The 23,348-nt window shown below is 35.7% G+C and overlaps 1 protein-coding gene across 15 annotated transcripts in view; it reads left to right on the forward strand.

Annotated features, from left to right (window-relative positions):
• The window catches only part of SCLT1 (sodium channel and clathrin linker 1), a 289,811-nt gene that overhangs the window by 124,584 nt on the left and 141,879 nt on the right, over positions 1-23,348 (forward strand). For all 15 annotated transcript variants that reach the window (XM_077140031.1, XM_077140032.1, XM_077140040.1 and 12 more), the window contains one exon: positions 6,453-6,543. In XM_077140031.1, coding sequence (XP_076996146.1) covers positions 6,453-6,543 — 91 coding nt within the window. The remainder of the gene's footprint in view (positions 1-6,452; positions 6,544-23,348) is intronic.

Raw genomic sequence — 23,348 nt, forward strand, 5'->3', positions numbered from 1 at the left:
ATAACAACCAGAAAAGAGCAGGAGTGGCTATACTAATATCCAACAAATTAGACTTCAAATGTAAAACAGTTAAAAGAGACAAAGAAGGATACTATCTACTAATAAAAGGAACAATTCAACAAGAAGACATAACAATCATAAATATTTACGCACCGAACCAGAATGCCCCAAAATACGTGAGGAATACACTGCAAACACTGAAAAGGGAAATAGACTCATATACCATAATAGTTGGAGACTTCAATTCACCACTCTCATCAATGGACAGAACATCTAGACAGAGGATCAATAAAGAAATAGAGAATCTGAATATTACTATAAATGAGCTAGACTTAACAGACATTTATAGGACATTACATCCCACAACAGCAGGATACACCTTTTTCTCAAGTGCTCATGGATCATTCTCAAAGATAGACCATATGCTGGGTCACAAAGCAAGTCTTAACAAATTTAAAAAGATTGAAATCATACACAACACTTTCTCGGATCATAAAGGAATGAAGTTGGAAATCAATAATAGGCGGAGTGCCAGAAAATTCACAAATACGTGGAGGCTCAACAACACACTCCTAAACAATGAGTGGGTCAAAGAAGAAATTGCTAGAGAAATTGGCAAATACCTCGAGGCGAATGAAAATGAAAACACAACATATCAAAACTTATGGGATGCAGCAAAGGCAGTGCTAAGAGGGAAATTTATTGCCCTAAATGCCTATATCAGAAAAGAAGAAAAGGCAAAAATGCAGGAATTAACTGTCCACTTGGAAGAACTGGAGAAAGAACAGCAAACTAATCCCAAAGCAAGCAAAAGGAAAGAAATAACAAAGATTAGAGCAGAAATAAATGAAATTGAAAACATGAAAACAATAGAGAAAATCAATAAGGCCAGAAGTTGGTTCTATGAGAAAATCAATAAGATTGATGGGCCCTTAGCAAGATTGACAAAAAGAAGAAGAGAGAGGATGCAAATAAATAAGATTAGAAATGGAAGAGGAGACATAACCACTGATCTCAAAGAAATAAAGGAGGTAATAACAGGATACTATGAACAACTTTACGCTAATAAATACAACAATTCAGATGAAATGGACGGGTTCCTGGAAAGGCATGAACAACCAACTTTGACTCAAGAAGACATAGATGACCTCAACAAACCAATCAGAAGTAAAGAAATTGAATCAGTCATTCAAAAGCTTCCTAAAAAGAAAAGTCCAGGACCAGACGGCTTCACATGTGAATTCTACCAAACATTCCAGAAAGAATTAGTACCAAACTCTCCTCAAACTCTTCAAAAAAATCGAAGTGGAGGGAAAGCTACCTAATTCATTCTATGAAGCCAACATTACCCTCATACCAAAACCAGGCAAAGATATTACAAAAAAAGAAAACTACAGACCAATCTCTCTAATGAATAGAGATGCAAAAATCCTCAACAAAATTCTAGCAAATCGAATCCAACAGCACATTAAAAGAATTATACATCATGACCAAGTAGGATTCATCCCAGGTATGCAAGGATGGTTCAACATAAGAAAATCAATTAATGTAATACACCATATCAACAAATCAAAGCAGAAAAATCACATGATCATCTCAACTGATGCAGAGAAGGCATTTGACAAGATTCAACATCCTTTCCTGTTGAAAGCACTTCAAAGGATAGGAATACAAGGGAACTTCCTTAAAATGATAGAGGGAATATATGAAAAACCCACAGGTAATATCATCCTCAATGGGGAAAAATTGAAAACTTTCCCCCTAAGATCAGGAACAAGACAAGGATGTCCACTATCACCACTATTATTCAGCATTGTGTTGGAGGTTCTAGCCAGAGCAATTAGACAAGAGAAAGAAATACAAGGCATCAAAATTGGAAAGGAAGAAGTAAAACTATCACTGTTTGCAGCCGATATGATACTATATGTCGAAAACCCTGAAAAATCCACAACAAAACTACTAGAGCTAATAAATGAGTACAGCAAAGTAGCAGGTTACAAGATCAACATTCAAAAATCTGTAGCATTTCTATACACTAGCAATGAACAAGCGGAGGGGGAAATCAAGAAACGAATCCCATTTACAATTGCAACTAAAAGAATAAAATACCTAGGAATAAATTTAACTAAAGAGACAAAAAACCTATATAAAGAAAACTACAAAAAACTGCTAAAAGAAATCACAGAAGACCTAAATAGATGGAAGGGCATACCATGTTCATGGATTGGAAGACTAAATTTAGTTAAGATGTCAATCCTACCTAAATTGATTTACAGATTCAATGCAATACCAATCAAAATCCCAACAACTTATTTTTCAGAAATAGAAAAACCAATAAGCAAATTTATCTGGAAGGGCAGGGTGCCCCGAATTGCTAAAAGTATCTTGAGGGAAAAAAACGAAGCTGGAGGTCTCACGCTGCCTGACTTTAAGGCATATTATGAAGCCACAGTGGTCAAAACAGCATGGTATTGGCATAAAGATAGATATATCGACCAATGGAATCGAATAGAGTGCTCAGATATAGACCCTCTCATCTATGAACATTTGATCTTTGATAAGGCAGTCAAGCCAATTCACCTGGGACAGAACAGTCTCTTCAATAAATGGTGCCTAGAGAACTGGATATCCATATGCAAAAGAATGAAAGAAGACCCATATCTCACACCCTACACAAAAGTTAACTGAAAATGGATCAAAGATCTAAACATTAGATCTAAGACCATAAAACAATTAGAGGAAAATGTAGGGAGATATCTGATGAATCTTACGATTAGAGGCAGTTTTATGGACCTTAAACCTAAAGCAAGAGCACTGAAGAAGGAAATAAATAAATGGGAACTCCTCAAAATTAAACACTTTTGTGCATCAAAGAACTTCATCAAGAAAATAGAAAGACAGCCTACACAATGGGAAACAATATTTGGAAACGACATATGAGATAAAGGTCTAGTATCCAGAATTTATAAAGAGATTGTTCAACTCAACAACAAAAAGACAGCCAACCCAATTACAAAATGGGAAAAAGACTTGAACAGACACCTCTCAGAAGAGGAAATACAAATGGCCAAAAGGCACATGAAGAGATGCTCAATGTCCCTGGCCATTAGAGAAATGCAAATCAAAACCACAATGAGATATCATCTCACACCCACCAGAATGGCCATTATCAACAAAACAGAAAATGACAAGTGCTGGAGAGGATGCGGTGAAAGAGGCACACTTATCCACTGTTGGTGGAAATGTCAAATGGTGCAACCACTGTGGAAGGCAGTTTGGCGGTTCCTCAAAAAGCTGAATATAGAATTGCCATACGACCCAGCAATACCATTGCTGGGAATCTACTCAAAGGAATTAAGGACAAAAACTCAAATGGACGTTTGCACACCGATGTTTATAGCAGCATTATTTACAATTGCAAAGAGATGGAAACAGCCAAAATGTCCATCAACAGACGAGTGGCTAAACAAACTGTGGTATATACATATGATGGAATATTATGCAGCTTTAAGACAGGATAAAATTATGAAGCATGTAATAACATGGATAGACCTAGAGAACATTATGCTGAGTGAGTCTAGCCAAAAACTAAAAGACAAATACTGTATGGTCCCAATGATGTGAATCGACATTCGAGAATAAACTTGGAATTTGTCATTGGTAACAGAGTTCAGCAGGAGTTAGAAACAGGGTAAGATAACGGGTAATTGGAGCTGATGGGATACAGACTGTGCAACAGGACTAGATGCAAAAACTCAAAAATGGACAGCACAATAATACCTTATTGTAAAGTAATCATGTTAAAACAGTGAATGAAGCTGCATCCGAGCTATAGGTTTTTGTTTTGTTTTGTTTTGTTTTGTTTTGTTTTGTTTTGTTTTGTTCTTACTATTATTACTTTTATTTTTTTCTCTATGTCAACATTCTATATCTTTTTCTGTTGTGTTGCTAGTTCTTCTAAACCGATGCAAATGTACTAACAAACGATGATCATGCATCTATGTGATGATGTTAAGAATTACTGATTGCATATGTAGAATGGTATGATTTCTAAATGTTGGGTTAATTTCTTTTTTTCCGTTAATTAATAAAAAAAAAAAAAGAATACAGTACCCAAAGCCTTGTTTTCTACAAAAAAATATATATATATAATCAAACCTGTGGCTATCTCTGTCTCCGTTCTTCATTTATTATATAGTTGCTTATGTGTCAGTCATTGTGCTAATTCCAGAGGTTTTAAAACTGAATAAGAGGTGTTCCTTTAATGATTTTACATTCTGTATTTTTTAATGAACTCACACTTCCATGAGGGAGAACTCCTAGCATACTAATTACAGTACAGTGTGATTTATTAATAATGTACAAAGTATTTATATAACAACTAGGATCATAGGGTCTTTTTCCTAGAAGTTAGGGAAGACTTGGGATGGAGAGACTTTTGAGCTACGTGTTAAAGATTGTTAAAGAATTTGTAAGAAAAAGAGGGAGAAGTCAAATGTAATGAAATATGTGGCAAGAGAAGAGGATGTGGTTAGGAAATAGTAAGTTACTAGACTGTTACATCTTGACATAAATTACAAAAGGGGAGACTTTGAGATGAGGCTCTTTGAGGCTACATGGTAACTGGCTTTAGATGTCATGTAGAGCAGTTATGCCAAAAAGAAGAGGGGATCCAGAAATCATTTTTGAACAGTAATTTTTACGACTAAATAACTTATTTTTAGAGAATGAATTAATGAGGCAACCAATAGTGAAAAGATCAGTTTGGAATCTATTGGAAATAGCCCTGAAAAGTAATGATGGGGGCTGAAGGTTGGAACATGGAAGTGAAAATGAAATACATAATTGAGAGACAATTTAGAAGAAGAATCATTGGGAAAATTAAATCGATATGAGGGATACGACTATTACAAAGTTTTGATATTGGCGGATTATCTCATCCACCTCCCTGTTGTTTGGTATGAGGTCATTGAAACCCATTGTAGTCAAGTGACTGGTATAAGGTCATATACTAATTACTGACAGAACTGACTTTAATTCTCCACTCTGTACTCTTTTTCTTAAGTGTTTCCTTTAAAAATATATAGATTTTATAACTGGCAGATTCATATAGTAGATAAATTTCTGAAATCACCTTTAAGCTTAAATTAGATTTTAAATATATCAGTGTAAGTGTTTTTTGTTTGTATTTGTTTTGTCATTTGGCGAATCATTTTGCCAGTGGAGAAAACTATTTTTTTTTTTGCTAAATTCAGATTTTTTATATCTGGATTTATTTAAAGTGAAGTAATTCTTATGCTTAATCTTGTAAAATATTATTGGCACCATTTTGTGGTAGTATGTTATAGAAGGTTCAGTTTAAATACTAGTTTTACCACTTACTGTGAATCCTTTGGCAAGTTGCTAATCCTCCATCAACCTCACTCTCCTCAACTTTAGTTTGATGTAATAACAGTATTTAATTCATACATTTATTGTGAGAATGAGATTATGTCTGCAAAGCATTTAGGACAGTTGCTGGCACCTAGTAACTACATGATACATTTTAGCTATTAAATTTATTTCCTATTCTTTTATTTTAATCAGTAATGTAACTCTAAATACTGTTAAGAGTTAAAAGTAAAATATTAACATTAACTTATGAGATGTGCAGCAAATAATTTTGTTTAAGTTCAATAGCACTAATATAATTTGCATTTATAAAACATACATACAATATAATTTAGAAATAAATAGGGGCAGTTCCTATACTAACATAAACTTGTTTCTTAAGTGTTCTTTATTTACACATAGTGCTGAATTGGTGTGATATTAAAAATGTTTTTGCTGTTTCAGAAGTCTTGTGATAGTGTTCTAAAATCATTTCCTGTGGGTAGACAAAGGTATATTTAATACTTTTAGAATGTTTAAAAAATTGTCATTTTTGTCTTTTGCAACTGCAGTCTCTAAAGAAAATAAATATTATGCCATCAGGGGGTAAATCTTTTATTATGTTAATAGGTTACATAAATACATATTTCTGGGGTTTAAGGAATGATCAAGATATTGAACCTTAAACTAATGAAAAGGCTAATCTATAATACTTCTCTAACTTTGTAAGTTGAGGAAATTGTAGATAATACTATGTCCTACTTAGAGCACTGGCATTGTTGTTGGGTCATTTTTCAAGGTAACAGAGTTCTTTTTCATGAAATGAATTATTTGAATATAGGTTACAATTTATCCAAATAAATTATTAATGACTCCCACTTTGCAAACCACCCCCATTCAGCTATATGTTTTCCTCTTCACGCCCGCATGTATTTTATTAGTAATAAAGGATTCTTTCAGAATTTATACTTAGATGTAGTTTTAGGAATACAGCAGAACTGATTTTGCCAAATTTAGACTTCTAATTTTTTATTCTTTATGGTTTATGAAAGCATTGTGCATTAATTAGCTTTCTTTTTTAGGCAATCCAAGTTAGATCTGAGAATTGCAGCAGCAAAGGTGGAAGAGTTAACAAAAGTGACTGAAGATCTTAAAGGACAAATGCAAAAGAAGGTATTTTCTTATGTCTAATACAAATTGGATGCCTGTAGCTTAGTTTTCTAAATACGTGATTGTTGATATATTTTGGATTAAGTATTAAAGAATTTTGTTAGAGAATTAACTGATCATTTTATTGTTCTCTAAATAAAATAGGAAATTAGGAAACTGAATTATAATATTGGAAATAATTTTATAACGCATTTTTTTCCACTCATAAATTTAGACTAAGTCAATAAAATATAGTCATCCCTAAGCAGATCATTACTGAATTCAGATTAATTCAAGATCAAGTTTCAATTAATTGATTATATGTAGATGGAAGGGAAGCATTTAATACTACATTTTGGTTAGTATTACATTTTGTATTATTTATTAAAATATTTATTGGACTAATGGCCTCTGGTCCTTTTACATGTAATAGAGAAATATCAGGAGGGTGTCCAGGAAAGATAGGTCTTTAGATTTAGGTGGGTCTAATTATTAAAAATTCTAGCACAGACACTTATTGTCTGTATAATTTTTCTAATTTTTATTTCCTCATCTGTGAGAAGTCATTGATAGATTTCTCGTAATGGTAGATTTCTGAAGGGCTTGTGTGAACCCATCCATAGATGATACTTATGAAAACTGGGTACATTTTTAAACACTGGAATGCATCCCCAAGCAGAAAGAAGCTGAAATTGTTAAGAATTGTGAGTTTGTGGCTTTCTGACCTAGTGGCTCTCCCCAAGCCCCCACACTTATAGCTAAGGAAACAGTGTATTTGGGTTCAAGATGCCCAAGATCAGAGTTTAAGGCTAGAAAGCAGTTGGAAATTTAATGATGAAATCTCAGCAGTGATGAAAGATAAAATCCTGGAGCCACAAAAAGAATAAAAAGCAATTTCTGAGTGTAAACTATGACAAGATCCATGGCTGACATCTAATGTATGCATATGGGAGTATGAGGAGAAACCTCAAAGGGGCTCAGTGAAATAGCAGACAGAGACCTTAGAGAAACCTATTGTTGAAAGAAAGCGCTAAATGGGACCAGATAATTCAGTTTCCCACTTTTTATAATTGAACTGGTGTACAGCTTGAGCAGCAAAAAGCTGAAGCCTTATGGGTTTGAAGGAGCAGAGGAAAGTGCCCCAAACTGGAAGAATAGCTGGAAATTGCAGGGGAATTGCTAGGAGCAAGGAAACACAGAGGATGATCCATATCTCTGCTCAAAGCTTTGGTTCATCCTCAAATTATGCAGGTATGTGGGGGGGGGGCGGATTTCTTGGGGGCCTAGCTTAAAAGGCAACAGTGCCAAGAAGTAATAAGTGATCATTGATATCAGCTGCTGCATACTGTAGGGAAGCCAGATAGCAAACTATAAGTCTAAGCAAAATAATTGCCTATTTGAATCAAAATGCCAGTAAGTACTCGAAGAACAAAATAGAATCCGGAATTCCTAGAATGTATTAGCTACAATATCAATTTTTAATCAAAAATTATTAGATGAGAAAGTGTAACCCATACTTGAGGAAACAATGCAGTCAGTAGAAACTGAATTTGAATATAACCCAGTTGTTGGGTTTAGCAGACAGGAGCTTCAAGTCAGCTATTATAAATATGTTCAAGAAAATTTGTTTTTAAATTAAAGAAAAATATGGTGTCAGTGGAGGAAGAGATAATTTTAGTGAAAGCTAGAAAATAATTTTAAAAGTAGAAATTCTAGAGTTGAAAACTATAGTAACTAAAATAAAAGTCGTTTTGGATAGGTACAAAAAGATTATAAAATACACAAGAAAAGATCAAAGAACTTGAAGATATATCAGTAAAAATTTCCCTAAATTTTTGTTCAAAGAACAAAGAGTTTAAAATATTGAAGAAAAATGAACAGAATTTCAGAGACCTTTTAGACAATATGAAACAACTCAACATAGATGTAATTGGAACCTCAGGAAGTAGACCAGAAAAAAATACTTTTAAGAAATAATGGTTGAAAATTTCCCATATTTCATAGAAAATATCAATTAACAGATCCAGAAATCTCAGTGAAGACCACGTAGGATAAACATAAAGAAACATGTGGGTATATTATGATCATACTGCTGAAAACCAGTTTAAAAGGAAAACATTGAAAGTTGCGACAGACAAATGACATATGAAGGAAAACAATAGTAAGATTAATGGCTGACATCTCCTAAAGAAACTGGAAGCAGAAAATACTGGATGAATGCCTATGGATAAGCTAAAAATATCCATTTTAGGTGTCTAAGATTTTCATATGTTAATTGTAAAAATATTTGTATCTTCATATGTTCCTGAAATCAAGAAAATGTTTAGTAACATAGGTAATTACTATAGCAATGCAGATATTTGTAAGAACTTTCTACTTGATATTTTGAGAACATTCACAGTTTTGAGAGCTGATCAAATGGTTTTTAAGTATTAATATTCAGACTTTAAGAACTTTGCTTCTGAATTTGTAGATTTTTTTCCTTGTTGTCTGAATTTGAAGTTGTTTTTTGAAACTTACTGTGCAAACACAGGCTTTACAATGATTATATGGATATTTTATTTAAATATGCCAATAGTGAAGCTAACTTAGATGTCCCTTTTTGGTGTTTCTAAGTATATTGTTGTTTTCTTAAATAAAAATATTTTTTAAAAATACTGGACAAATGCATTCAAAATTCTGAAGAAAAAATCGACCACTAAGAGTTCAATTTCTAGTGACAAATATTGCTAAAAATGACAGTAAAATAAAGGTATTTTTAGATAAGAAAAAGCAGAGAGGATTTTCACTAGCAAACCAGCTCTCCAAAAATGCTGATGGAAGTTCTTTGGGCTGAAAAGAAATGACACCAAATAGCAGCTCAAATATCGGAAGAAAGCAAGTACAACAGAAATGGTAAATTGTTTGTTGATATAGAATAACATATTTACATATTTTTCTTTTCTTCTCTTCATTTCTTTAAAAGATGTGATTGCTTAATTCAGAACTTATAATACTATATTCGATGGATTTGTAAAATATGCAGATGTGATAAGAATTTGTAAAATATGCAGATGTGATAATAATAGCACTAAGAACTGAAGTGGTAAATGGAAATACACTGTTGCAAGGTTATATTAGAGTTAAATAAATTTTAACTCTAAATAGATTGGGATAAGTTAAAGATGTATATTATATTTCCTGGAGTAATCACTAAAAAATGATGCAGATATATAACAAAGTCAATAGAGGAATTAAAATGTCATTGTAAATAATTTTGTTTAACACAAAAGAAAGCAGGAAAGGATGAACAAAGGAATAAAACAGGATGATAAAAATAAGTTTTCAGAATGAAAGATGTAAATATAACTGTGTGAATAATTATATAAATGGACTAAACACTCTAATCAGAAGTTAGAGATTGTCATATTGAATTAAAAGTAAAAAGAAGGAGACACAGGAGCCAAGATGGCACCTCAGCAATGTGTGTGATTTAGTTCATCCTCCAGAACAACTACTAAATAACAAGAAACAGTACAGAACAGCTCCTGGGGCCACGTCAATGACCAGACACACAGTGTACCCCAATCTGGACCACAGCGTACCCCAATCTGGACCACAGCGTACCCCAATCTGGACCAGCTGGACCAGCTGCAAGCACCCCCAGAACCATATGTTTCCCAAGCCATTGCGACTGGTGCCCCTCCTCCACAGGCTGCTTCCCAGAGAGGAAAGGAAAGAGACTTGACTGACAACAGGGGCTGAGCCCAACCAAATGCCAGTTGTGGAATTAATTAACAAATTCTGACTACTAAAAACAAGCCCCCAGCTCAGGTGAACCTGGTCAAGGTTGAGGTCGCTCATTTTTGCCTCGGCACCAATGGGCAGGGCTGGTGGAAAAAGAAAAAATAATAAGAAACAGAGGTTTTTGTGGCTGTGTTTCTACAAAAGCTTGACTGCCTTTGGATACAGAGGCAGGGCTTCTCAGGCTGCAACTGCCCCAGGCATAGTCAGAAACAAGCTCATTTGAGGGCTTGTCTGGAGCCGGTGCCTTCCCCAGGGGAGGGGTGAAGCCCAGCTCAGGTGGAATCCCTCCCACAAGAAATTCAGACCCCAGGGCTTGGTAATTTGAAGCCATTAAAACCAGCCTAAAACCTCTCCTGTCTCCACCACGCCCCCAGAAGGGAGAGTCTGCCAAAGTTAAAGGTACCGCATCATCTTGTGCTGGTGGGACCTGCAGGCAGACAAGCACCCCATACTGGACAGGATAAGAAAAACAGAGTCCAGAGACTTCATAGGAAAGGCTTTCAACCTGCTGGGTCTCACCCTTAGGGAAAACTGACACAGTATTCTTTCCTCCTGATAGGAGGCCAATTGGGTCTGGGAAAATCCAGCTGGGGTCTATAATACCTATGTAGACTCTCTTCAGGGTGGGGGGAAAAGGCACCATACAAGTAGGGCAAGAAACAAGAAAACAAGAACAGAAAAAGTGTCCTCTGTTAAACAAAACTTAAGCTAGAAGTCCACATAAAGCTGAACTGAATGTCAAAGAACGAATAGACAACAGATTCATCCAGCAAGAAAACCATAGGTAAAAGAAGTGAAAGCCGTCTCCAGAATGAACTAATTAAGGTCATTAAATGCCTAGATGCCAGAAAAAAATAAGGAATCACATTAGGAAAATTGAAGACATGGTGCAGTCAAAGGAACAAACCAACAATTCAAATAAAATACAGGAGTTGAAACAATTAATTCAGAATATACGACAGACATGGAAAACCTCATCAAAAACCAAATCAGTGAATTGAGGGAGGATATAAAGAAGGCAAGGAATGAACAAAAAGAAGAAATGAAAAGTCTGAGAAAACAAGTCACAGAATTTATGGTAATGAAAGGCAAGGAAGAAGAGATGAAAAAAACAATGGAAACCTACAATGGTAGATTTCGAGAGGCAGAAGGTAGGATTAGTGAACTGGAGGATGGAACATCTTAAATCCGAAAGGAAAAAGAAAATATAGGGAAAAAAAATGGGAAAATATTAGCAGAGAACCAGGGTATTGAAGGACAATATGAAGCACATGAATATACATGTTGTGGGTGTCCCAGAAGGAGAAGAGAAGGGAAAAGGAGGAGAAAAACTAATGGAGGAAGTTATCACTGAAAACTTCGCAACTCTTATGAAAGACTTAAAATTACAAATCCAAGAAATGCAGCATACCCCAAAGAGAATAGATCCAAATCGACGTATACCAAGACACTTACTAATCAGAATGTCAGAGGTCAAACAGAAAGAGAGATCTTGAAAGCAGCAAGAGAAAACCAATCCATCACATACAAGGGAAGCCCAATAAGACTATGTGTAGATTTCTCAGCAGAAACCATGAAGGCAAGAAGACAGTGGGATGATATATTTAAATTACTAAAAGAGAAAAACTGCCAACCAAGACTCTATATCCAGCAAAATTATCCTTCAAAAATGAGGGAGAAATTAAAACATTTTCAGACAAAAATCACTAAGAGATTTTGTGCCCAGCTCTGCAAGAAATACTAAAGGGAGCACTAGAGACAGATACGAAAAGACAGAAGAGAGAGGTGTGTAGAATAGTGTAGAAAGGAAGACTATGAGTAAAGGTAAAAAGAAAGCAAATTAGATCTGACATATAAAATCCAAAGCAAAATGGTAGAAGAAAGTACTACCCATGCAGTAATAACACTAATAAACTCCCCAATCAAAAGACATAGACTGGCAGAATGGATTTAAAAACAGCACCCATTTATATGCTGTCTACAGGAAAACACATCTTAGACCCAAGGATAAACACAGGTTGAAAGTGAAAGGTTGGGAAAAGATATTTCATGCAAATAACAATCAGAAAAGAGCAGAAGTAGCTATACTAATATCCAACAAATTAAACTTCAAATGTAAAACAGTTAAAAGAGACCAAGAAGGATACTGTGTGTTAATAAATGGAACAATTCAGCATGAAGACATAACAATCATAAATATTTATGCACCAAACCAGAATACTCCAAAATACACGTGGCAGACACTGAAAACACTGAAAAGAGAAATAGACACATCTACCACAATAGTTGGAAACTTCAGTTCACCACTCTCATCCATGGACAGAACATCTAGACAGAGGATCAATAAAGAAACAGAAAATTTGAATAATACAATACATGAGCTAGACTTAACAGACATTTATAGAACATTACAACCCACAACAGCAGGATACACCTTTTTCTCAAGTGCTCATGGATCATTCTCAAGGATAGACCATATGCTGGGTCACAAAGCAAGTCTCAATAAATTTTAAAAGATTGAAATCATACAAAATACTTTCTCAGATCATAAAGAAATGAAGTTGGAAATCAATAATAGGCAGAGTACCAGAAAATTCACAAATATGTGGAGGCTCAACAACAGACTCTTAAACAGCCAGTGTGTCAAAGAAGAAATTACAAGAGAAATCAGGAAATATCTCCAGGCAAATGAAAATGAAAACACAACATATCAAAACTTATGGGATGCAGGAAAGGCCGTGGTAAGAGGGAAATTTATTGCCCTATGCCTATATAAAAAAAGAAGAAAGGGCAAAAATCGAGGAATTAACTATCCACTTGGAAGAACTAGAGAAAGAACAGCATACTAACCCAAAGCAAGCAAAAGGAAAGAAATAACAAAGATTAAAGCAGAAATGAATGAAATTGAGAACATGAAAACAATTGTGAAAATCAATAAAACCAGAAGCTGGTTCTATGAGAAAATCAATAAGATTGATGGACCCTTAGCAAGATTGAAGAAGAGAGAAGGATGCAAATAAATAATAATAATAATAATAATAATAATAGTAATAATAAGATGCAAATAAATATAAGAAGAGAGAGGATGCAAATAAATAAGATCAGAAATGGGAGAGGAGACATAACCACTGACCCCACACAAATTAAGGAACTAATGACAGGATACTGTGAACAACTTAATACTAATAAATACACCAATTTAGATGAAGTGGACAACTTCCTAGAAAGGCATGAACAACCAACCTTGACTCGAGAAAAATAGATGACCTCAACAGACGAATCACAAGTAAAGAAATTGAATCAGTCATTAAGAAGCTCCCCAAAAAGAAAAGTCCAGGACCAGATGGCTTCACATGTGAATTCAACCAAACATTCCGCAAAGAATTAGTACCAATCCTACTCAAACTCTTCAAAAAACCTGAAGAGGAGGGAAAGCTACCTAACTCATTCTACAAAGCCAACATCACCCTCATACCAAAGTCAGACAAAGATATTACAAAAAAAGAAAACTACAGACAATCTCTGTAATGAATATAGATGCAAAAATCCTCAACAAAATTCTAGCAATTTGAATCCAGCAACACATTAAAAGAATTATACATCATGACCAAGTAGGATTCATCCCAGGTATGCAAGGACGGTTCAACATAAGAAAATCAATTAGTGTAATACACCATTAACAACAAATCAAAGCAGAAAAACCACATGATCATCTTGATTGATGCAGAAAAGGCATTTGACAAAAGTCAACATCCTTTCCTGTTGAAAACACTTCATAGGACAGGAATAGAAGAGAACTTCCTTAAAATGATAAAGGGAATATATGAAAAACCCACAGCTAATACCATCCTCAATGGGGAAAAACTGAAAACTTTACCCCTTGGATCAGGAACAAGACAAGGATGTCCACTGATCACCACTTTTATTCAACATTGTGTTGGAAGTTCTAGCCAGAGTAATTAAAGAAGAAAAAGAAATACAAGGCATCAAAATGGAAAAGGAAGAAGTAAAACTCTCACTGTTTGCAGATGATATGATACTCTATGTCGAAAAGTCCACAGCAAAACTACTAGAGCTAATAAATGAATACAGCAGAGTGGCAGGTTACAAGATCAACACTCAAAAATCTGTAGTTTCTATACACTGGTAATGAACAATCTAAGGGGAAAATCAAGAAACAAATTCCATTTACAATTGCAACCAAAAGAATAAAACATTTAGAAACAAATTTAACTAAAGAGACAAAAGTCCTATACAAAGAAAACTACAAGAAATTGTTAAAAGAAATCACAGAAGACCTAAATAGATGGAAGGGCATACTGTGTTCTTGGATTGGAAGACTAAATATTGCTAAGATGTCAATTCTACCTAAATTGATTTACAGATTCAATGCAATACCTGTTAAAATCCCAACAACTTACTTTTCAGAAATAGAAAAACCAATAACCAAATTTATCTTGAAGGGCAGGGTGCCCCGAATAGCTAAAAGTATCCAGAGGAAAAAAAATGAAGTCAGAGGTCTCATGCTACCTGACACTAAGACATATTATGAAGCTACAGTGGTCAAAACAGCATGGTACTGGCAAAGATAGATATATTGACCATTGGAATCGAATAGAGTGTTCAGATATAGACCCTCTCATCTATGGGCAGTTGATCTTTGATAAGGCAGTCAAGCCAACTCACCTGGGACAGAAGAGTCTCTTCAATAAATGGTGCCTAGAGAACTGGATATCCATAAGCAAAAGAATGAAACAGGACCCATATCTCACACCCTATTCAAAAGTTAACTGAAAATGGATCAAAGACCTAAACATTAGATCTAAGACCATAAAACCATTAGAAGAAAATAGGGAAATATCTTATAAGTCTTATACTTGGAGGCGGTTTTATAGACCTTACACCCAAAGCAAGAGCATTGAAGAAATAAATAAATGGGAACTCCTCAAAATTAAACACTTTTGCACATCAAAGAATTTCATCAAAAAAGTAAAAGACAGCATACACAATGGAAGACAATAAATTCTAGTATGCAGAATTTATAAAGAGATTGTTCAACTCAACAACAAAAAGACAGCCAATCCAGTTACAAATGGGCAAAACGCTTGAGCAGACACTTCTCAGAAGAGGAAATACAAATGGCCAAAAGGCACATGAAGAGATGTTCAACTTCCCTGGCCATTAGAGAAATGCAAATCAAAACCACAATGAGATATCTCACACCCACCAGAATGGCCATTATCAATAAAACAGAAAATGAGAAGTGCTGGAGAAGATGTGGAGAAAGAGGCACACTTATCCACTGTTGGTGGGTATGTCAAATGGTGCAACCACTGAGGAAGGCAGTTTGGCGGTTCCTCAAAAAGCTGAATGTAGAATTGCCATATGACCTGGCAATACCCTTGCTAGGTATCTACTCAAAGGACGTGAGGGCAAGGACACAAACAGACATTTGCATACCAACGTTTTTAGCAGCATTATTTACAATTGCCAAGAGATGGAAACAGCCCAGATGTCCATCAGCAAATGAGTGGCTAAACAAACCGTGGTGTATACATACAGTGGAATATTATACAGCTTTAAGACAGAATAAAGTTATGAAGTATGTAACAACATGGATGGACCTTAAGGACATTATGCTGAGTGAGATTAGCCAAAATAAAAAGACAAATACTGTATGGTCTCACTGATATGAACTGACATTAGTGTATAAACTTGGAATATTTCGTTGGTAACAGAGACCATCAGGAAATAGAAATAGAATAAGATATTGGGTAATTGAAGCTGAAGGGATACAGATTGTGCAACAGGACTGAATATAAAACCTCAGAAATGGACAGCACAACACTACCTAACTAGTAATACAATTATGTTAAAACACTAAATGAAGCTGCATGTGAGAATGATAGAGGGAGGAGGGCTGGGGACATAAATGAAATCAGAAGGATAGACGATAAAGACTGAGATGGTATAATCTAGCAATGCCTAGAGTGTATAATGATAGTGACTAAATGTACAAATTTTAAAATGTTTTTTGCATGAGAAAGAACAAAGGAATGTCATTACTCCAGGGTGCTAAAAATAGATGGTAATTAATATTTTGAAATTTCAACTTACGTGTGAGACTAAAGGAAAAAATGTTTATTTGGTACAAAATTTATATTTTGCCTTGTGTATTTCCTGATATAACTTATATAGATAGCTTGGTTGAACACCATAAGTACATGGAACCTTGGGTAGGACATGAGATTTTGTTGGTTTGTCCAGACTGATGCCCTGATGAATCCCAGAGTGATTTGATCAGTGACTTTGCAAAGTCCCCTCCAGGGAATGGGGAAAACTCAACTTCCCCAAGTTGAATTCTTGATATTCTCACAAGCACTGTGGGCAACCAAAGCTATAGGCTGAGCCCCCAGTCTTGGGGTTTGTTCATATGAAACTTAACCCCACAAAGGATAAGTCAAGCCTACTTAAAATTAGGCCTAAGAGTCACCCCCAAGAGAGCCTCTTTTGTTGCTCAGATGTGGCCTCTCTCCAGCCAACACAACAAGCAAATTCACCACCTTCCCCCTGTCTATGTGGAACATGACTCCCAGGGGTGTGGACCTTCCTGGCAACATGGAACCGAAATCCTAGAATGAACTGAGATTCAGCATCAAGGGATTGAGAAAAACCCTAGAATGAGCTGAGACTCATCATCAAGGGATTGAGAAAACCTTCTTGACCAAAAGGGGGAAGAGTGAAATGAGACCAAGTGTCAATGGCTGAGAGATTCCAAACAGAGTTGAGAGGTTATCCTGGAGGTTATTCTTACACATAGAGGAGATATCACCTTGTTATTCAAGATGTAATGGAGAGGCTGGAGGGAACTGCCTGAAAATGTAGAGCTGTGTTCCAGTAGCCATGTTTCTTGATGACGATTAAGTAATGATATAGCTTTCACAGTGTGACTGTGTGATTGTGAAAACCTTGTGTCTGATGCTCCTTTTATCTACCTTGTCAACAGACGAGTAGAACATATGGAATAAAAATAGGTGATTGGGGGAACAAATTGTTAAAATAAATTTAGTTTGAAATGCTAGTGATCAGTGAAAAGGAGGGGTAAGGGGTATGGTATGTATAATCTTTTTTTCTGTTTTTGTTTTGTTTCTTTTTCTGTTTTCTTTTTATTTCTTTTTCTAAATTGATGCAAGTGTTCTAAGAAATGATCATGATGATGAATATGCAACTATATGATGATATTGTGAATGACTGATTATATATGTAGAACGTAATGATCATATGTTAAGAGTATTTTTGTTCATTTGTTAAATTTTTTTCTAATTTAGTAAATAAAATTTAAAGAAGAGTAAAAAGAAAGAGCCAGTTTTATCTGCTCTATAACAAACACAGTTTAAATAGAAGGAAACAAACGGATGGTAAGTAAACTACTAGAAAGAAGATGTATTATATGAACAATTAACATAACAAAGCTAAAGTGCCCTTGTTAATTTTTTTAAAAATTGATTTCAAGATAAAAAGGGATACGGTAAAAGTACAAGGATTGACACAACAGAAAGATTAAAATTATAAATATGTATGAGCCTAGAAACAGAGTTTGAAGCAGATTTTGAAATTAATCTGGAGCTAACCTGAAAAGATTAAAGGAAGAAATAGACACATCCATAATCATAGTTGGAGTCTTCTCCATACCCCAGTAACTGACAGAACAATAGACAAAAAAAAATCGGTACATATATAGAGTATCTGAATGGCACTTTCTACTATCTTAGCATATTTGATTATTATAGAACACTGTTATCAATAACAGCAGAATACATATTTTTTTTCAAGGAATCCAGAAGATTCACCAACGTAGACCATATGCAGGACCTTAAATAAGTCTTCAGTGATTTCAAAGATTGAAATCTTACTGAGTATGTATCTGACCATGTTTAAATTAAACTAAAATTTTTAAATAAATGTGAAGAAAAGCCCCAAATATCTGAAATTAAACCACAGACTAAAAAATAAATTCCAAAGAAGTTAGAATATATTTTGAACTGAATGATAATGAATGCACACAGATCAAAATGTGTCGAATACAGCTAGAGTAGTGCTTGGAGGAAAAATTATATTTTTTCATTGTCTATGTTAGAAGAAAGGAAGCTCCTATTTAGGAAGCTAGTAACTGAAGAGCAAATTAAATACCAGGATATAAAGAAGGAAATAATTCTTTAATGAACAGAAATCCATAAAATATAATATAGATGAATGTGCTTGTTTGAAAGGATGTATGTACCCTAGAAAAGCCATGTTTTAATCTTAATCTCATTTTGTAAAGTCAGCCGTTTCTTCTAATCCCTATTCAGTACTGTATGTTTGAAACTTTAATTAGATCATCTCCCTTGAGATGTGACTCAATCAAGAGTGGTTGTTAAACTGGATTAGGTGGAGACGTGTCTCCACCCATTTTAGGTGGGTCTTGATTACTTTACTGGAATCCTATAAAACAGGAAACATTTTGGAAAAAATTGGAGATTAAAAGAGAACAGAGAAGAACAACATAACCATGAGAAGCAGAGAGTCCACCAGCCAGTGACCTATGGAGATGAAGAAGGAAAACACCTCCTGGGGAGCTTCATGAAATAGAAATGCAGAAGAGAAAGCTAGCAGATGACAGCATATTTGGCATCTACCCTTCCAGCTGAGAGAGAAACCCTGACTCTGTTTGCCATGTGCCTTCTTACTTGAGAGAGCAACCCTGAACTTCATCGGCCTTCTTCAATCAAGGTATCTTTCCCTGGATGCCTTAGATTGAACATTTCTGTAGACTTGTTTTAATTGGGACATTTCCACAGCCTGAAAACTGTTAAATTGCAACTTATTAAATTCCCCTTTATAAAAGCCATTGAGTTTCTGGTATATTGCATTCCGGCAGCTAGCAAACTAGAGCAATGAATAATAGAGAAAAAAAATCAGTGAAACCAAAAGCTGCATCTTTGAAAAGATCAATAACGTTGAGGAAGATATGACCAGACTTCTTTAGAACAAAAAAGAGTACAGAAATTACCAATAGTATTTATGAAAGAAGGGACACCACTGCAGAACTTTCAGACATTGAAAGGAAAACAGTGGAATATTTTGGATGTTATGTTATTAAATTTGACAACTTGGATATAATGCATATATTACTTTAAAATACCGTAATGGTTAATTTTACATGTCAACTTGGCTAGGCTGTGGTTTCCAGTTGTTTGCTCAAACACTAGCCTAGATGTTTCTGTGAATATATTTTGTAGATGTCATTAGCATCTAAAATCAGTTAATATTGAGTAGAGGAGATTACCCTCAATAATGTGGGTGAGTCTCTTAAAATCAGTTGAAGACCTTAAGAGCAAATACTGAATTTTACTGAAGAAGAAGAAATTCTGCCTCAAGACCACTACATTTACTCTTGTCTGAATTTCCAGACTGCAAGCCTTCCCTGTAGATTTCAGATTCAAGATCACAACATCAATTGTAAGGAATTTCCAGCCTGCTGGCCTGCCATACAGATTTAAGACTTGCTAGGCCTCTCAATGTTGTAAGCCAATACCTGAAAATAAATGTCTTAATATATACATATATACACACATATATCCTGTTCTCTTTCTCTGGATAACCATGACTGTTAGACATTTTGGTACAGAAAGTGGTTCTGGAGAGATAGACTCTTAAGGATGAGTTTCCCACAGAGTTCAGATTTATTACAATCAAACCCAGAGTCTCATATTGTGAGTGGTTGAATTACATCGCAAATGAATTCCCAGCTTCACAGGATATCTGATATTAAATGAGGGCATTGATTGGGAAGCAATGAGATCCAGGAAATTGGAACCAGGACATATGAGTAAATCCTGATATAGTTAGAGTCATTGAACCTCTTAACACTGCTGAGTTTTCTTTGCCAGTGCAAGCAGACATTTCACTTCTACTTTTGTGGATGAACTTGTGATTATTTGTGGATGAACTTGTGATTAAATCTCCTGAGGTAGTTGACTGGTACGATACTACTAATCCTCTTCAGGACCCACCCTTACCATCCCTATGTAACTATACCTGTAACTACACTAAAGTCCCAGCAGGCACCAATAAGTGAGGTACAAAGTGTGATGCATGAGAAGATATACTTCCCTCTAAATAAACTGCATAATTTTTCCAATTTATGCGAATCGAAGTCTGGAGAATATGTGTGGGAATGGATATTAAGGATGTGGAATAATGAAGGAAGGAATATAAAATTGGATCAGGCTGAATTTATTAAAATGGACTGTGCTGGTTGAAACTGCTATGTACACCCAGAAAAGCCATGTTCTTTAATCTGTTTGAATATTACTGCATGGGATCTTTTTTATTAAATTGTTTCCATGGAAATATGACTCACCCAACTGTGGGTGGAACCTATTGATTAGGTGGTTTCCATGGAGATGTGTCTCCACCCCTTCAAAGTAGGTTCACTTATGGGAATCCTTTAAGAGGAAACCATTTTTAAAAATGCTTCAGAGTCCATACAGCCAGAAGCCTTTGGAGATGAAGAAAGAACACACTTCCAGGGAAATGTTTGAAATGAGAAGTCAAAGACCCTAGCAGATGTCAGCCACGTGCCTTCCATTTAGCAGAGGTGTTCATGACCCATCAGTATTTCTTGAATTGAGGTATCTTTCCATGGATTGTTTAGTTTGAACATTTTTATAGCCTTAGAACTGTAAACTTACGACTTAATAAATTCCCTTTTTAGGAGCTGTTCCAGGGCCACAGTGGCTCAGCAGGCAGAGTTCTCACCTGCTATGCTTGAGACCCAGGTTCGCTTCCCCATGCAAAAAAAAAAAAAAAGGTCCCATTTCTGATATATTTCATTCTGGCAACTTTAGCAAACCAATGCAGATTTTGGTACCAGAAGTGGGGTGCTGCTGTAGTTTGTGAACATGTTGGAATGACTTTTTAAACTGATAAGGGGAAGATTCTGGAAGAATTGTGATGTACTTGATAGAGGAGGCCTAGAATGCTTTAAAGACACTGTTGGTAGAAATGTGGACTCTAAAGAGAATTCTTATAAGGGCTCAGACAGAAATGATGCATGTGTTGTTGCAAACTGGAAGAAAGATGATCATTCTTTTAAATGACAAAGATTCTGGCAAAATTGATTACTGATTTTGGATGGAAGGCCAATTTTAAAAGCAAAAAATTTGGATAATTAGCTGAAGAGACTTCCAAATTAAATGTGAAATGTGTGGCCTGGTTTCTCTTTACAGCTTACAGTAAAATGCAAAAGGAAAGAGATAAGCTGAGAACTGAACTTTAGGCAGAAAGAAACCAGAAATTGATGGTCTGAAAAATTTTGGGCTTTCAGAAAGGGAGCCCCTAGAGAATAGTGCCCCCTGTGAGGATTTAACCAAACAGAGAACTAGTCAGCCATTTCAAGAAAAGCCAGGATTGGAGAATGAGTTATCCAGGAAGGATTTTTGAAAAGTCCTATTCTCTGATGGTTATGATCCCTGCATACTATGCAGAAAACCATCAAGAGAGTTGTGGAATCTATGTAAACGGAACCACTTCCAGTCTGGACTAAAAGTGACAAATTGAAGGAAAAATAACTATGGAAGCAGAACTGTGAAAGCTAAGGTCTGAAGCCAAGAAACTTCAGGCCAGGAGAATGGACCCACCTATGTGCTTTTAGAGGTTGAGTTTGACCCGAAGGCAGAGTGCAGGCCTTCCACCTAGATGTTCTGGAAGAGTTATGGTACCCCAGGTCTCCAAGAGAGTGGAGTACATTCCTTGGGATTAGGGGAACCTGGCTGCCACTCCATTGTTCTGGAGGGGTTGAGCCTATGTCCTTAGGATGGCACAGGTCCCAAGTGCTGCCCCAATGTTGGAGAGAGTGGAGCTGAGAAAAAGGTGGTCCCCACCAATGAGTCCCAGTGTTGGGAAAACTCACTTCAGCGTTTACAGAGAGTAGGGCCACTGCATGAGCCTTGGAAAGGATGGGCCTGCTGCTTTCTAAAATGCTAAGGATAAATGACTCTCAGAGTTTTAAATCCAGTGGAATTTGCCCTGCTGGTTTTAGGAACTGTTTGATACTTTTGACCCCTGTGTTCCTTCCAAATTCTACTTGTGGAAATGCACACATGTATCCTATGACTGTCCCTTCTCTAGATGTTGGCAGCAGATACCTTATTCTAAATTTTACAGGTTCGGAGCCAGAGAAGAATTTTGCCTTAGCACACACCATGCCTGTAGCTGGCTTTCATGAGATTTTATACTGTTTTCTGCCTTTATTTTATTTATATTGTTTTTTATTTTTCTTGTTTTCTTTTTTCTTTTTTTTATTTGTATTTTATTCGTATTGTTACACAACAGATTAAAGCTTTCTGATCTTGTAATGGAATGAATGTATTTTACATTTGGGAAGAACCTGTCTTTGGGGGTCAAGAGGGTAGAATGTGCTGATTTGAAACTGTTGTGTAAGATAAGCCTGTTCTTTAATCTGTTTCAATATTGCTGGGTGGGATCTTTTTTATTAACTTGTTTCCGTGGAGATGTGACCCACCCAGTTGTGGGTTGGACCTTCTAATTAGGCAGTTTCCATGGGGATGTGGCTCCAACCATTCAAGGTAAGGTCATTTACTGGAGTCCTTTAAGAGGGAACCATTTTGGAAAAAGCTTCAAAGCCCATATAGCCAGAGACCTTTGGAGATGAAGGAAGAACACACCCCCAGGGAAGCTGTTTGAAACAAGAAGCCCAGTAGTTGTCAGCCACATGCCTTCCCAGCTCACAGAGGTATTCCAGACCTATTGGTCTTTCTTGATTTGAGGTATCTTTTCCTGGATGCATTAGTTTGGACATTTTTGTAACCTTAGAACTGTAAACTTGCAACTTAACGAACTCCTTTTTGAAAGCTGTTCCATTTGTGGTATATTGCATTTCCAGCAACTTTAGCAAACCAATGCATGGGCCCACTAAGCAGAGATTCTGGGTTCCTTGTTTTAGCTCCAGGGCTTAGAAAGAGTCATGTAGTTTGGTT

This window comes from Tamandua tetradactyla, chromosome 22, assembly GCF_023851605.1.
Source record: "Tamandua tetradactyla isolate mTamTet1 chromosome 22, mTamTet1.pri, whole genome shotgun sequence".
Taxonomy (NCBI): domain Eukaryota; kingdom Metazoa; phylum Chordata; class Mammalia; order Pilosa; family Myrmecophagidae; genus Tamandua; species Tamandua tetradactyla.